General features: G+C 42.6%; 1 protein-coding gene across 5 annotated transcripts; it reads right to left on the reverse strand.

The window, feature by feature from the left end:
* Positions 1-1,092: 1,092 nt before the first annotated feature.
* On the reverse strand, positions 1,093-14,944 carry MRPS10 (mitochondrial ribosomal protein S10). 5 transcript variants are annotated; one of them, XM_057398515.1, is made up of 8 exons: positions 14,809-14,944; positions 11,795-11,853; positions 11,625-11,694; positions 10,369-10,508; positions 9,803-9,911; positions 8,643-8,732; positions 8,273-8,368; positions 1,093-1,661 (listed from the first exon to the last, which is right to left on the reverse strand). In XM_057398515.1, the coding sequence occupies exons 1-7, from the start codon at positions 14,842-14,844 to the stop codon at positions 8,282-8,284; spliced, it is 591 nt and encodes a 196-aa protein (XP_057254498.1). In that variant the 5' UTR covers positions 14,845-14,944; the 3' UTR covers positions 1,093-1,661; positions 8,273-8,281. The 5 variants fall into 5 exon arrangements, with proteins under 5 accessions (XP_057254498.1, XP_057254496.1, XP_057254497.1 ...); XM_057398513.1 differs by lacking the exon at positions 1,093-1,661 and adding an exon at positions 6,257-6,433 and having other exon boundaries at positions 14,809-14,943; XM_057398514.1 differs by lacking the exon at positions 1,093-1,661 and adding an exon at positions 6,481-7,329 and having other exon boundaries at positions 14,809-14,943.

Here is a 14,944-nt window from a genome sequence, read left to right on the forward strand (position 1 = left end):
GTACATGTCCCCCAGAAACCACCTGACATTATGCCAAATAAGAAACTAAATTCAAGTCCATGTCTTTGCTTTTAAATTCTTTCTGTTCCCAATATCCTTGTGCTCCTGTGTGACTCAGCACGAACTCCTCTAGGTGCTCGGGAGGCTGAACCTTGCCTGCAGGGACAGGCAGGTTGGTGGGTGCATGCTGAGACCACCTGGTGCTCCTGAAGTCATTCCTGGTGCTCCTAAAGTCATCCCTGCAGCTAGGAGCAGGGAGAGGAGCCATCCCCTGCCTGGCACCCGTGCAGCCCAGGGCTTTACAGCCAGAAGAAGGAGTGGAGAAAGGGAAACGCAGCGGGAGGGCTGAACATGGCTCCCCAGAGGCTCTCTCCACAGCTCTGGTGTAAATGAAACCCAATTGCCAAGCACTCCCTCGCCTTCACAGTTTGGAAGCAAGCTGCAAGAACTGTGGCATTTTGGAACAAGTGAAATCCTGTGATGTACCATGGAGCTTCCAGTTGCTAGCACGGTAATGTAACACTGACAGTGCTCTTTCTACAGATCTCCTGAGTGCCAACATCTTTGATTCCAGCAATCATACTGGAAAGAAAACCGAGGCAAAAACCTTGAATTACTTGTGATCTGTTCTGCTGCCCTAATTCTGTCAGCAGCCCCGACTAAACCCTGTCAGCAGCAGTGTGCTGCTGCCACCTGTGTACCGTCAGCACTTGTATCTGTGTGACGTTCCAGACACACATGGGTTATAAAAGCTGCTTCCTTCTCCACTAACCTGAAGGTAAGCGACTCCTCACTGCTAGCTTGCTGCCGTCGTGCTTCTGTCTCATTTCAGGTAGCAGTGCAGCAGCAATTTTATGCTTTCTTCATCCCTCCTGTTCTACTTCTGCCTTTTCCCTTGTGAGATGCCAGACTTCCATTTTAGTTTCTGTTTTTAGTTAGATAATAAATGTACCGGAATAATGCAATAAATGTATTGCTCACCCTCTTTCCTTCTCCACATGCACAATGGAGAGCTAAACTTCAAATCGTTTTGCTGTAAGTTACTTGGGCAGTGTAAGTTACACCATGGACTGTAGCATATAGGTTATAAAGTTAAATTTATGTACTACATTTAATTGATGTATTTACCCTGTTTTGTGGCATGTAGTAAAAGAAAGATGCGTAACTCAAGATACTGGCTTGAAGCAATGGGAAGGGTGAGAGAGGAGTTAATTCCCTCCTTCTCCTCAGCCTACCCTTGCTTCACCTTCTCTGTTGCCTCTTTCTAGACATCACTCCAGGTAACAGCTGGCACTACACAAAGATAACTACTTTGACGTTGCCTTGCTGTGCTGTTTGCATAGATGTGGAGGACAACAAGAAAATAAATACCAGTGAAAATAAAAAAGCAGAGCCATGACCAAACACAGGGTTTGGCAGCTGCTGACTTGAAAAATAAAATGAAATTTATCACAAAAATAACCCAAACCCTTCCACTTGCTCACAGGGTACTTAACGTATCATAACTGGTCCTCTGCACAAGACCACGAGCACTTCTAGAACTAGCCCGGCTCTGGAACTGTGAGGATGGGGCATGACTTTCTTGGTGAAAGAATGACTCTATTCTCCTCACCAGGGTAACACAATCACCCTTGGAAGCCAACTGAAGGGGCTATGCTGACCTATGGAAGAGCAGAGCATGGCTGTATTTAAGGTGACAAGAATTTTAAAACTCCTTCTTCCCTCCCTTTCTGGAATTAATGGTCAAGAAAAAGTTATTCAGGCAAGTATTTTTTACTTCTCTATGCAAGTTTCTTGTTTGCTTAGTCTTAATTTAGCTAAGAGCAGAACTGCTGGGTGGTTTTGTATTAAACATCTGTTCTCAACCAGCCAGATCTAGCCTAATATTCTTATTTTGCTGATGGAAACTAAGTTTAGAAACTGCTTTGCCACTGCTTTTGTTTTTCTTTTTGCCAGTGTATGCTGTATTTCAAGTGATGGTGTTGAAAATCAAGCTGCAATTCTTTTGGCAATAAAATGGCTGGTATGTTTACTGAACCTGTAATTCCTTACACTGTGGTTACTATAATGTATTCATACCATTAACTTAGTATTCTTTAAAGAACTACCAAGCTTACACACTGAAAAAACACAGAATATGGGGAAGACACCATCTTAAATGCAATGTCTCTCAAAATGTTTTTTGGGGGAACGTTTTAGAAAGATCCAAGATACATGAATCACATAAGCTGGCTGAATCCCTGTGCTGCCTATAGCAACATTAGTTTAAAAACTCCCAACCCCACAAACATTTACGTGGAAGCATTTATAATACAACAGCTACATGTTACCTGCCAGCTTGGTGGACATGTGCCTTCCAGCTTGTGTGCCAGAAATGGGAAACTGAAGGTGAAAGAAGGGAATGAAGACACAGCCCTAAGCCTCCTGTGGCCACCCACAAAAAACGGGTATGTTCTTTTCAGCATTCCAAACTAGTTCTGCAGTACATCCATGCCTGGTTTGCTGAAAATGCATTGGAGAGAGCATGTAAGGCCAGGTTCTCCAAGCCTGGGTACCCTGCACTGGGACAGGCTATCAAGTGTTTCCAAGTGAATGTCTATATTTGAATGAGATGCTAGAGAAAAGAGAAGACACATCTGACTTCCTCTGCTTCTGGGTGGGTGCTAACATTAGAGAAGAATTTGTCAGTTTAGAATTGATCCTGTTTCAAATACTAGCATTCATTTTTCTTCCAAGTAGTTACTGAACTAATCTATGGGTTTATTTTTGCACGTCCCCTCTTGGATAATGCAGAAAGATAGTTTTGTTCTTAAAGATTCACCACAGCATTTGATTTTTGATGGCAAACTAAACCTTCTACTGTAATTTCTTAGCAGCACGACCACCACAGGCTAAAGCAGCTCTAATCAGTTCTAGGTATTTGAAGTTGCTGTACATGTTTGGAGTTGGTGTTGGTTATGATGGCACTGTGTCTCCACAAAGTAGATATTTTAACCTTCTCTGAGCAAAAGGTGAAACCTTTGTACTCCAATGGTTATGGGGAAAAGCCCTATAAATATTTTCAGTAACTAACACAGAAAACTCTCTTATTTTGAACTGGAAGTTCTTCCCTGTGAGGGTGCTGAGGCACCAGCACAGGGTGCCCAGAGAAGCTGTGGCTGCCCCATCCCTGGCAGTGCTCAAGGCCAGGTTGGACACAGGGCCTTGGAGCAAGCTGCTCTAGTTGAAGGTGTCCTGGCCCATGGCAGGGGGTTGGAACTGGATGAGCTTTAAGGTCCTTTCCAACCCTAACTGTTCCATGATTCTATGATTCTAATACCGAAGCAAAGAGTTAGTATTTAGACGGCAGAAGGGAATGAAAGATGAGTGATAATAATGTGCTGATGTATGAAAGCCCTTGCATCAGCAGATGTGCTTTTTGATACTCTAAAGTGGTATTTTATTGAAGTAGGAAGAAGAAAACATGCACTGTTTGTCTACGATGCTTCTTTTAATGCAGCAGTGTTTCCAAAGAAAGGTCTTTTCTTTGGGAGGAGTTTCAGATTGAACTGAGACAGCAACTTCTTTTTCAGAGAGATGCGAAACCCCAAATCCCATAATGCTTCGCAAACAAAAGCATGTAGAAAAATGTTATAGAAACGTGCTCTGTGCACTGACCTGGACTAATAAACTGCTTGAATTAAAAGGGTTTTCCATATTCCTACTGTAAATGAAATATCCCATTCCTGTATCTTACAGAAACTGGGTCAGTTGAGGCACTGAATATACATGGGCACACAGTGGTACATCAATTCCCTGGTGCCCTGATATTCTGTCACAGGAGCTCCTTGGAGTGCCTTAGGGATTTGTCATGGTTGGCGTATAAATTACTGTCAGAAACGCAACTTTCTAATTTGAAGGGATAGATATTAGACTCTGCCTGTTTTAGTGCAGTTTGATCTAAGACAAGAACAGACTTGAAGCACTTAACTACAGCTTTCTATTACATTCCCTTGGACTGGCTGTATCTTCCATGGAATAAAATACAGCAGTTAATTTCCTGGCACATGAAATGCAGACTGGCAGGAAAGGCTTCTAGAGAGAGAAGCTTGCTGTATAGTCACATTAAGTGGAGACCTCATAGCAGCCTTCCAGCGTCTGAAGGGGGCCTACAGGGATGCTGGAGAGGGAATCTTTCTCAGGGGCTGTAGTGAAAGGACAGGGGGTGATGGGTTCAAACTGAAACAGGGAAAGTTCAGGTTAGATCTAAGGCAGAAGCTCTTCCCTGTGAGGGTGCTGAGGCGCTGGCACAGGGTGCCCAGAGAAGCTGTGGCTGCCCCATCCCTGGCAGTGTTCAAGGCCAGGTTGGACAGAGCCTTATGTGACATGGTCTGGTGTGAGGCATCCCTGCTTATGGCAGGGGGTTGAAACTGGATGACCTTAAGGCCCTTTCCGACCCCAACTATTCTGTGATTCTATGATTAAAGCTAACAGGCAATCAAGTTGTAGTGGTATGATTAAGATTAACTATAGAAACCAAACCTGAGGTAACATTGCAAGCATGACTGGTAACCCTTGGCGTGCGTAAGAAAGGGAAACATGCTCTAGAGCACTTAGATGAAATGCTGAGAGTAATTTCATACTACATCCTTAAATACCATAGTACACGATATAGAAGTTACTGTTCACTAATTGGTTTTGCACTGAAAGCTATGGTCGTATGCAAATGAACACTGGGTGTCTTGGAAATGCGGGGCAATTTAAACTGGTTTAAAAATATCTTTAATCCACAAGTAATAGGATTTTGCCACAACTGGCTCCAAGCAGAGCCTTCCTGACAATTTTGCAATGGCTCAAAGAAAAGAAAGATCAGTGAATGCTCTGGATTTAGTTTTATACCATTCTACAGACCTGAATGTTTTATAAACAGCTGTTATATCTTGTTTACATAATATCCTGGTCTGTATATTTTTGGACATCTGAAGTAGGCTGGCAGCAGTTAGTCACAAAGTATTTGTGGAAGGAAATCCACCTCCAGCTTGCTGGCAGTGCCCAAGGGTTTTAAAGACTGAATGTACTCAAAAACTTGCCAGTTTCAGTGCCAATATTTAGCAGAGCTCCTATTCAGATTGAGACAGTCTAACCACTGATGGAATGAAGAAGTTTCACCGTTGGATCCGGCAGCTGCTTTCAAGATACTTTTCTTAGTATTTGCTACCACTGTGTGGGTTTTTGTAACAACTTTACATGGCATGTATTTGCTATGACCCTTGGGAAAGCATTTTCTCATACTAGCAGATAGTGCTAGACACCTACCCTTACAAGCTGGAGGATGGTTATAAAGCAGTCTTCTGACTGTGAGTAACTCCACTCAGAAAAGACCATTTTCTTTCTGTTAATGCAAATAGTTTCAGTTATCTGCCTTACCCTTTAAAAAAGAGAATATGGCATAAAATACTTGCTCATCGGTCTGTCAGTTTTCTTGAGCATTTTCAGGTTTTTTCTATTAAAGATGTTCTTAAGTGCTCAGTGACAGTACACCAGCAGGCTAGAACAGAATACAGCTATGTGCACAGGGGCAGGAGTGTGATCTGATTTCAGACTACAGGTGTCTACCCTTGAATGCCACACGCAGATTACAGGGAAACTTGAACTGGGGGCAAGGAAAGAAAGGTAATGAGGTTGAAGGTTTATTGTTGCCTGAGTTCATATATAGGAAAACTTCATCTAGAAAGACAGAGCATTGGCTTAACCAAGCCTTTTAAAATCTCTTCGGAACGACTGTCTTAGGTTAAAGTTGTTTGCTAGATAGGACTGATGAAGTATGAGCTGGGGCAAGAGCAGCACTATTCAGAATCTGTGTCCTGATTATAGGGTGGGACTGCAGACTACTGGATACTGAAAGTCAAGGCTTTGCTACTGCATGCCATCAAGTCTTCTCATCCATCTTTCCTTCATAAAAAAGTGATGGAACTGATCCCCAGGATTTAGTGCAGTTCCATGACTGAAATCCTCTCCCTCTCTCATTAAGGGGAAAGTGCTCACATCTTTATGTGACTTTTGACACTGAGAGTGGTTTGACTCTTTCAGATTCAAACTGGAGTTCTAGGAAGGCAGGAATGCTTTGCTGGGATACACAGAACATCCTCTGTGGGATATGCTGCCTTTACTTCAGGGCATGAAATTCTGGCAATTTTGCTGGATAAATACAACAGCTGGCGTTCAGACAGGAATCATTTAAGCTTTGGATGTCTCACTTACAAGAACACAAGGCAGCATGTTCAGATACTGATGTTTATAAGTGGTACGAAGCATGGCATTTTTATTAGCATCCTCTAAAAATCAACTGAAAATTTTCTGATTGAAAATGAGATGATACGGTCAGCTCAGTAGGTAGAAAGATGACTTGAGACAAGACCTAATGCAATGATTGGAGTGTTGCTGTTGGTACTTCCTGAGGTGGCAGAAAGCAAAACTGCAGAACTGAGTTAAAAGAATGGGAAAAGAAGAATGAAAATAGTTTATCCAAAGTTTTGTAAATGAGGATCATAACCATACTGTGAAAGTCAGAAGCCACATTAGTGGACAGCAAAAGATGATCAGAGTGTATTGCACGGTTACAGTGTTATGCAAATGCATAAGTAGAGATAAAGACAAAGATGTTGCTATGCTTTAGGAAACACCTAAATGTGAAGGGGAAGATAGAGGAAGCAGGGAAGGATCACAGTCTTAAAAGGGAGGAAGTTTCATACAGGGAAACGTATGGATGAGAAGTGCGGCCTAGTGGGGTTAGTAGATGGCGCTGTTAGTCAACACGGGTCTGTAACACCAGATGCTGCACAGGGCATTCTGCTTTCTCAGGGTGGAGATGCCCTGTGATGGCAGTTAGCTACAGCTCTGAAAACAGAGTTAAGGTCCAGAGATCGCTCTGAAAGCACACTGGCTTTTCCCAACATACAACGAAGCTGTATGCTCTATCAGCTTCCTCTCTATCACGAGTGATACCAGCAACATTGACTGTTGACTGTCATGAAGTATTTCTTCTGGAACAGCTTTGGGTCTCTCTACAGCTAGAAAATGCAGATAATCTTCAAGCACAAGCCTGGTTTCTTGTCTTCCAGCTGTTTCCCATTAAGAATGTCCATTTCTGTCTGATAACAACACTGGACTTCTTTGCTTTTGTGACTGCATAGAGCTTTGAGTGCTCGGGAAGAACGATCCAGCCTCTCTAGTTGGCTTGTCCTGTGACCCAGTTGGCTATTCCTTCTGTAAATTATTTTAATAGCAGTCAGATCCGAGCACTCCCTTAATACTGGAGCAGATTCCTGCAGCTGTGTCCTTCCTTCTAACCTAGTAAAGGTAGAAGTGCTTAATGCAGTCTGAAGGCACAACAGATGACGGCTTTGCACCTAGTATTATCTCCTTTGATTCATGGTGAACTAACCTTCAAAGCAGTTGGCTCATTTGCTATTTGTACTGTTTTTCTCCTCTAAGCACAAGTAGTGTCCAGCTAGGCTACGTTTACACAATAACCAACCCAGCCAGCTGAGAAAAAGGCCACAACTTTCCTTGTAGTGAACTAAAACAGTGCACCCTTCGTCCTACTCACAGTCACTCCTGGTAACCATTTGCTTTGCAATGCGGTTCTACAAGCAGTTAATTTCAGTTAGCGATGTAAGCCTGTGGAAGTCTCACATTTATACTGTGATCACTGTGTTCTTCTGTTAAGAAGCAGTTACTAAGACTGGAAATGAGACTATTGGAACAGTAGGAGCCTAGAAAAGTCTCAGGATGCCTCAGCGTCCTCCAAGATTGTGGGGTTTGACTTACTACAAGTAATATGCATGTACATATCTACATGCTGTATGTACACCTGAGATTCAGTTACTTCAAAGGAGCTATAGTAAAAAACATCTGGCATCCACAACACTAACCACTGCACAAACATGAAGTGGATTCTGCAAGTACTTCAGAATTCAGAAGCCATTTACCATTAAAAGGAGATTCTGATTTTTAGCTATATATACATATATATATATATAACAAATAAAAACAAATTTTCACTTTCTACAAACATACGACAGATGACCATAGTTCTTGATCACAGAGCACAGTCAAACTTCTTCACTTTACAGCTGCTCAGTCTACAGGTACTAGAGTTGTGATCAAGAGTAACTTGATGGAACAGGAGTTTATTAACTACTTTATAAAAGAATTTTTATTTAACAGTAGACCATCTCAGTAAATTAAGTTGATAGAAGCGACTAATTTCAGCAGCAATGGAGCCAAGTACCTGGTAAGTTCATGACTTGACTTGAGTTTCTTCTACTTGAGGTGCTGTATCCCAAACTGGTTCCTTAATGTGTTCAGGTACTTTCTCTATCTTAGTCTAAAAGGGAAGCAAAATAATCATATATTATACCAACTGATTAATACCTAACTACTTTGCTTCATTTAGCCTGGTTTGAGACAGGCACCAGATTAGAAATGCCACCTAGTGACGTTTCCAAGCAATGCAGCCTCTCTACTGTTCCAATAGTTTGGAAAACGTTCCTTCCAAGCTAAACACGTTTCCTCTGCTGATGCTAACGACTTTGGTAATTATTGGTACTTGCATCTGGACGTAGTTTCATAACAGTTAATAATGTGATGTGGAAACTTACCTTTTTTACTTCCATGGCCACCCCTTCGGGTAAGTTTCGTTGCACATACTCCAAGTAAACTGCAGCAGTACTGCCCGTTATGTATTTTAACTGAAACAGAAGTAATGCTCTCTTAATGAGCTACTATTATTAATATTACAAACAGAATACAAACAAGGTTTGCCCAAGCCTCTCTAGCTCTTGCTATGGGACCAAACATCTTACAGGATGGCAGCTGCCGTAACACTGAACACAGGCGTTTGAGCTGTTCAAAACTCTCACACAAGTAGGAAGTAGCTATTTCACTCCACAATGCACTAATTATGATGGAAGGGGTGGATCATAACACTGCACACATCAGATAAAATTAATTACAGGTTACGCAAAAATTACTGGCTTCTGTATACTCTCAAAGCTCACGCTTATTACAAATCCTGGAACTCCAGAATTCCATTGAATTACTGATTTTCCAGTTTCTCCTGGATAGCAAAGCCAGTGCTTATGGTCTGTGGGCAGCCATTTGTACTGCATGAACGTCTGGGGACTTCAAGTCCCATTCTGCTAAGCACTGTTACAGTAAGAAACCCAGTAACCACAAAATACAGGCAGTAAACCTTTCTTCTAAGAAAGTCGACCACAGCTGCATTCTAAACCATACACAAGTCTGTGTCATCAGCCATTGAGCTGGTGGTTTGCACACACTTCCTTTCTTGTATATCCCCCGTGCAGTTCTAGTTTACCACACAACACTGGCATATGGCAAAGCCATGCATTTTCAAAAACAACAGACAAACTCATAAAGAAGAGAACCCTTGGTGACTAGTAATGGCAATGACTTAGCTGCATCTTGCTCTCATCCCGCTTATTCTTGGACAGCAAGAACATAAAACATATTGATAACCCTCCATTCTACCTTTTTTTTTAATCATTCCTTCAGCTGTTAAGATGCCAAAATCAGCCTTTTAACCAAAAAATTATGTTGGCTGTACATTCAGAATAACTTGTGTTACGTTGGCTATACCTAGGTCAGCTCTTCTATGCTATTCCTTGCACTCTCCTCCCCAACCCAAGTAACCAGGAGGTTTGTGTTCACTCCTGAACTAACATCTGTTAACGTGTTTGAATTGTGTTCCTAGAATGTGCTTTTGTTGTTTTTTTTTGCTCTTTTTCATCTTTCTTACCTCCAAACACAGGTAATGTGTTCTCATTTCATACTGAACTCTGTGCTTCTTGTAAATATGTACAGATTTTAAGAGTGTCAGTCGTTCTATCTTCTTTGGAGGGTTATATCTGAGCAAAGCACAAAATGTCATTTTATATAATTTTATACTTTATATAAAGTAATACAAATTATTTGAACAATTACGCTGAAATCCTTGTTCTTACTTAGAAGATCTATAAGGAAGTATTAGACACTGTTAAGTTTATAATTAACCCACATGGGTATGGCTAATCCTCTGGTATTAACCAACATTAGTTCGGGGAAGCTAAAGCACTGCCAAATATACTTAAGAGTACTGTCAACACCCTTCACGTAGTTAAAATGCACTTCTAGTACTGCAGTGCAGAGTGTAGAACTGCTGCTGCTTTCCCATCACTGTGCTGCCATCCAAGAAGTGCAAGATTTATAATCTGAGAAAATATGTCAGATTACAGTTGTTTCTTCTGAAAAAAGCACAGAACCTGAATTACAGGAGTGACATAAGAAGCATCTGACACCACATCTCTCTACAGATCAGTTACTTACACTTTTTCAATAGAGATGCCAAGTTCTTTAGCTGCAAGCACTGCAAAATATTCATAGCTGTCCAACACAGCTCTATCGTGGCCTTTAACTAGAAGGGATAATCTCTTGTACAGTATTTCTGGCTCATCTGAAATAGATACCTGCATTTTGAAAGAAAGGACACAAGTTACTACTCCACGCTCTCCTTAGCTGACACGTGCCCCACACATTTTCTTAGCCTGGGTGCCCCATTTGTAAAAGAAGAAAAAGCCCCCACTGCTAGCTGCTTATTTTAGTTTATCTGCGAAAAGCTGGCAGTAATACCTTGATGGACAGTTCTCACTCTTACCAGGCAAAACAGAAGCGTGAAGAGCTACCCACCCTCTGAACATTTAGATTAGATTTTTTGATCAGACAAAGGAAGTGAATGCCAGATAAGGAGGACAACATTAGCAAGGGCAAGAATGAAAGTCGGTGTTAAAGCAACTCTGGAGCAGTAACATTTGTATTTTAAACAGCAGCGTGAGCATACCTCAAACTCTCAGACTTCACTTGGATATGGACAGTAACTAGAACATTACCAACAGTAACCAGAAGTCTCACTTTACTAAGTCAGTTTGTAAGTTACAGTTCTTTTGACTTTCAACTTCTGATGGCCTGGGCTACTGATCACCTGAAAAACCTTCATGTGTGCAGGAAGCACAGACCGTCCCACAAGTTTACTCCCAGTTTACACAGTTTAGCACAGTAAATCCAGCACGTACCAGACACAGCAGGAAGGCTGGGTCTGTACTTTAGATCTAGTACTGCCTTTACACTGTGGCTAGCTTGCATATGTCATACAGACTGAGCGTGTGCTTCTGACGTCCTCCTCAAAGTCAAGGCATTCCGATTCTAAAAGCAAGATAACCAGCTCATGCCTTCATGAACTTCCCACCTCCTCAGCCCTGGGCTCCCAGCTTCCAAGCCAGAGACAGAGGCCTTAGTCTAAGATACTGCAGGCATTGAACTGAGTGTGGCCAAAAAGATGGTTGTATTTCACAGAGTTACAGCTGCACAGAAAACAAGAACAGTGACTAAGAGGCAACTGTGGACTACAGAATCTTGCTGGGCAAGGGAGGGGAAATCTCAAATACCAATAATCTAAATTTCTTTCTTCGTGGCAAATTTGACATCATTAAGACAGAACTTTAAAAAGCTGCAATAAAGGAAGCTTCTCTGTCCGCCCTCTTTATTACTAAGACAACATACAAAATACCCTTCTATAAAACACTTACCAAAGGATTAGTCTTAGGCTCCTGTGTATCAACATGGGATCCAGCCAGTCGTGCTCCCAAGCTGGAGTTTCTACAAACGTGGTAATGGGAAAGCAGAAAGTAAGTTGTTAAAGACGAGTATTTTTCGGGATTGTGGATGAGAAGCAGAAAGGAGGGCCTTTTATACTTACAGAAGAAAACACTGCTTTTGCATAATTCTGCTTGCATAACTGACAGGAAAAGCTGATCCCTGTATAAAAGAAATAGATTATGTTTGGTTTTTTTTCCCCAGCTGTAAATGAGCTGGTTAACACAGGTTTATTAAAGATTACTTTTTTGCACACCAGAGCATAACACATTCCTAGGCACTGATCTGCCAAACTAGAAAGTTTGCTTTATCAGAAAATGCCAGAAAACAGAAGTATAGAAATGTATTTTAGTATACAACAGCACCTAAAAAAAAGGGAACACATTAAGGGCACAGTGCAACAGAAAGTTCCTTGTGGTTTGAAAACTTGTTCTTTTGAAGAAAACATTTAAAACCTTCTAACAAGTAAATGAGCCATATTTAAAAGATAACATGATTTTTTCTGTGTTAAAAGGGGAATACAACTGTTAATCAAGACGTAACATTACTGCCTTTCATACTAAAATAATGGCTCCCTTCTGAACATTATGTGGCTTCCAGCTCCCTTGCACTAATTCTCAATTTGGCAAAGTTACAGACTACTTAAGGGGAAGAAAAAAAAAGGTGGGGGAACCAGAACTCTCTCTTGCTTAAGAGAAACTCGGGGCTGCAGCAGAATGCTGAAGCAAAATTAGCTACTTATCCAGCCCCTTGCTACTCTTATTTAACAGGTGCCAGAGTCACAGCTTAAAGAGAGCAGACACATATCCCACACATTAGTTATGTAGGTGGCTGTATGATCAAAACATCAGAAAGCAGCCAAAATTGACACTTTTCCAGGTAAACTCAATTTAGTAGCTCATGGATATGAGTAACTACATGATGCTATTAGGTCCCATATCTTCTCCAGTATGCATTATATATTAATTATAGATCAGCAGTTAATGGAAGTGTTTTCTGAAATCACTGTGCCTCGTTCGCTATTTATCCCACAAATTCTGCACCCAATAAGGAAGATGACAGCAGGAAGAGTGTCCCATTTACAAAGCAGCCTCTTGTCTGGAGAGCACAGCTCAACGTCTCCCCTCAGGCAAGCCTTCCAGATCCAGATGCTCACAGGCAAGTGCTGGTGTTACATTCTTAAGTGCATGACACAATAAGCAACTTCAGGAGTACAGAACATCTGCCACTATACTTCATGACCGTTCCAAATGCTTCAAAGTTCACGTTCGGAACTACTTGAGCCTTAATACCTAAAACTAAAAAAAATAAATCTGATAAAATCATCGTGTTCTCTGCACCTCCATTCTCTATCTCTGAAGTGAGAACACTGCCTCCCTTTCGTTCAACACCAATAAGAAGTACACTAACATCATCGGCTGACATCACTTTAGGGAGCAGACAGGCCCATGAGCATAAAAGACTGTATTCATTGTAGGGCAACTGTGAATCAAGGACATGGCACAGAACCTGACCCCACATGACAGATATAAGACTACTGGTTGGAATTGTAACTAAAAGCAGTATCCCTCTTGTGTGTGTGTGTGTGTACAGTCTCTCCTATGTATTATTTTACTTCTAACTGCTTTACCTTGTGACATGGATTTATTACTTGCACGCAAAGGTATGTACGCTCGTATCATATTGTATTATGTGGCTTTGGATACAAAAATTACAGTCTTTATCACATGATCATGAATAAAACAAAGCGTAACGATGTTCTGTCCCACATCCTAAGCTCCACAGCCTTTACAACATTTCACGAGTGTGCACCCCCATGTCGTCTCCTTTTGCTACTAGTTATGCACATAGGCACCAAATAAAAAGGTTTTGTAAACTAGATTAGAGGTGCTCGGTGCAATTTTGACAAAATGACACGATGAGTACCCCAGGTAGCAAAGATGGCATTCAGCAGGCAATAAAGTATATTTTCATAGAATCCCAGACTGGTTTGGGTTGGAAGGGACCTTAAAGCTCATCCAGTTCCAGCCCCCTGCCACGGGCAGGGACCCCTTCCACTAGAGCAGCTTGGTCCAAGCCCCTGTGTCCAACCTGGCCTTGAGCACTGCCAGGGATGGGGCAGCCTCAGCTTCTCTGGGCACCCTCACAGGGAAGAGCTTCTGCCTAAGAGCTCATCTCAGTCTCCCCTCGGGCAGGTTAAAGCCATTCCCCTTGGCCTTCCCTGCAGGCCCTTGTCCAAAGCCCCTCTCCGGGTTTCCTGTAGCCCCTTTAGGCACTGGAGCTGCTCTGAGGTCTCTCCTTAAGGGTTTAAACATACTTGACACGCTCTTGCTAATGGCCATCGTAGTAGGTAAAGAAGACACTCGGACTGCAACACTTCCAGAACTCCATCTCCCGCGTGAAACAAGGCCTCGCACAGAACAAAATTACTCCTCTCCTAATGCAAAACAGCCTTCATTTTGTTTGGGTGTCAGATTCTGGAGTATCCACATGCCTGAACGGCAAGCAAGCCCAGAACACAGCACATATACACATGAAAAGAGGTTAGGGCTTCAGAACATGAACAGGAAATCCCCAGGGTAAACTTTTCTCACCTGGAAAGAAAGCCATCACTCTTCAGCAAACAAAACCAGCAGAAAACACTGGTAGCCTAAGAAGTTTTCCTTTTTTGGTCTTTTACATTATAGCTTTTAAGAGTTGAAACTTTAGAAACGGATGGGCTTCGCCCGTTTCTGTGCGTGTGTTACACATATAAATCACAGTCAATACAATAGAGGTTCTGATCTGCATCCAGCATTTAAGAGGCTTGGACCAGATGAGCGTTGAACCCAAACTGTTCTAGGACTCTATGTCTTCCAAGTTACCTCTAATTCACCCTCCCTTACAGCGACTGCCGCAAAACCAGCCTGCAGAACAGCCTTCTGAGGACCGACAGTGAGGGGAAGAACCACATCCCCAACCCTCCCACAGCCAAAGGGAAGCCACCGCACCTCCCCTGCCCGGCGGAGCCCACCGAGGCTCTCAACGCCGCGGCTGCTCCAGCTCCCTTCTTCCCCTCCGGCGCTGAAGGAAAAGATGAAGGAGAACCGGGCACACTCATCCCCCCTCCCGCCTCACCTGGCACAGCCGCCGGCACAGCCACCCCGCTGCCATCTTGCCTCCGCCCCAACCCGGCGACCATAGCGAGCGCCCCGGAAGGAGAAGGGCGGCCTCATCCGGCACCGCCGGCGAGGCGGGGACGCTGCGGCAGCCG

The sequence above is a fragment of the Pezoporus wallicus genome, unplaced genomic scaffold (genome assembly GCF_028554395.1).
Source record: "Pezoporus wallicus isolate ANWC-B61680 ecotype Strahan unplaced genomic scaffold, APGP_CSIRO_Pwel_v1 contig_11493, whole genome shotgun sequence".
NCBI classification, from domain to species: Eukaryota; Metazoa; Chordata; class Aves; order Psittaciformes; family Psittacidae; genus Pezoporus; species Pezoporus wallicus.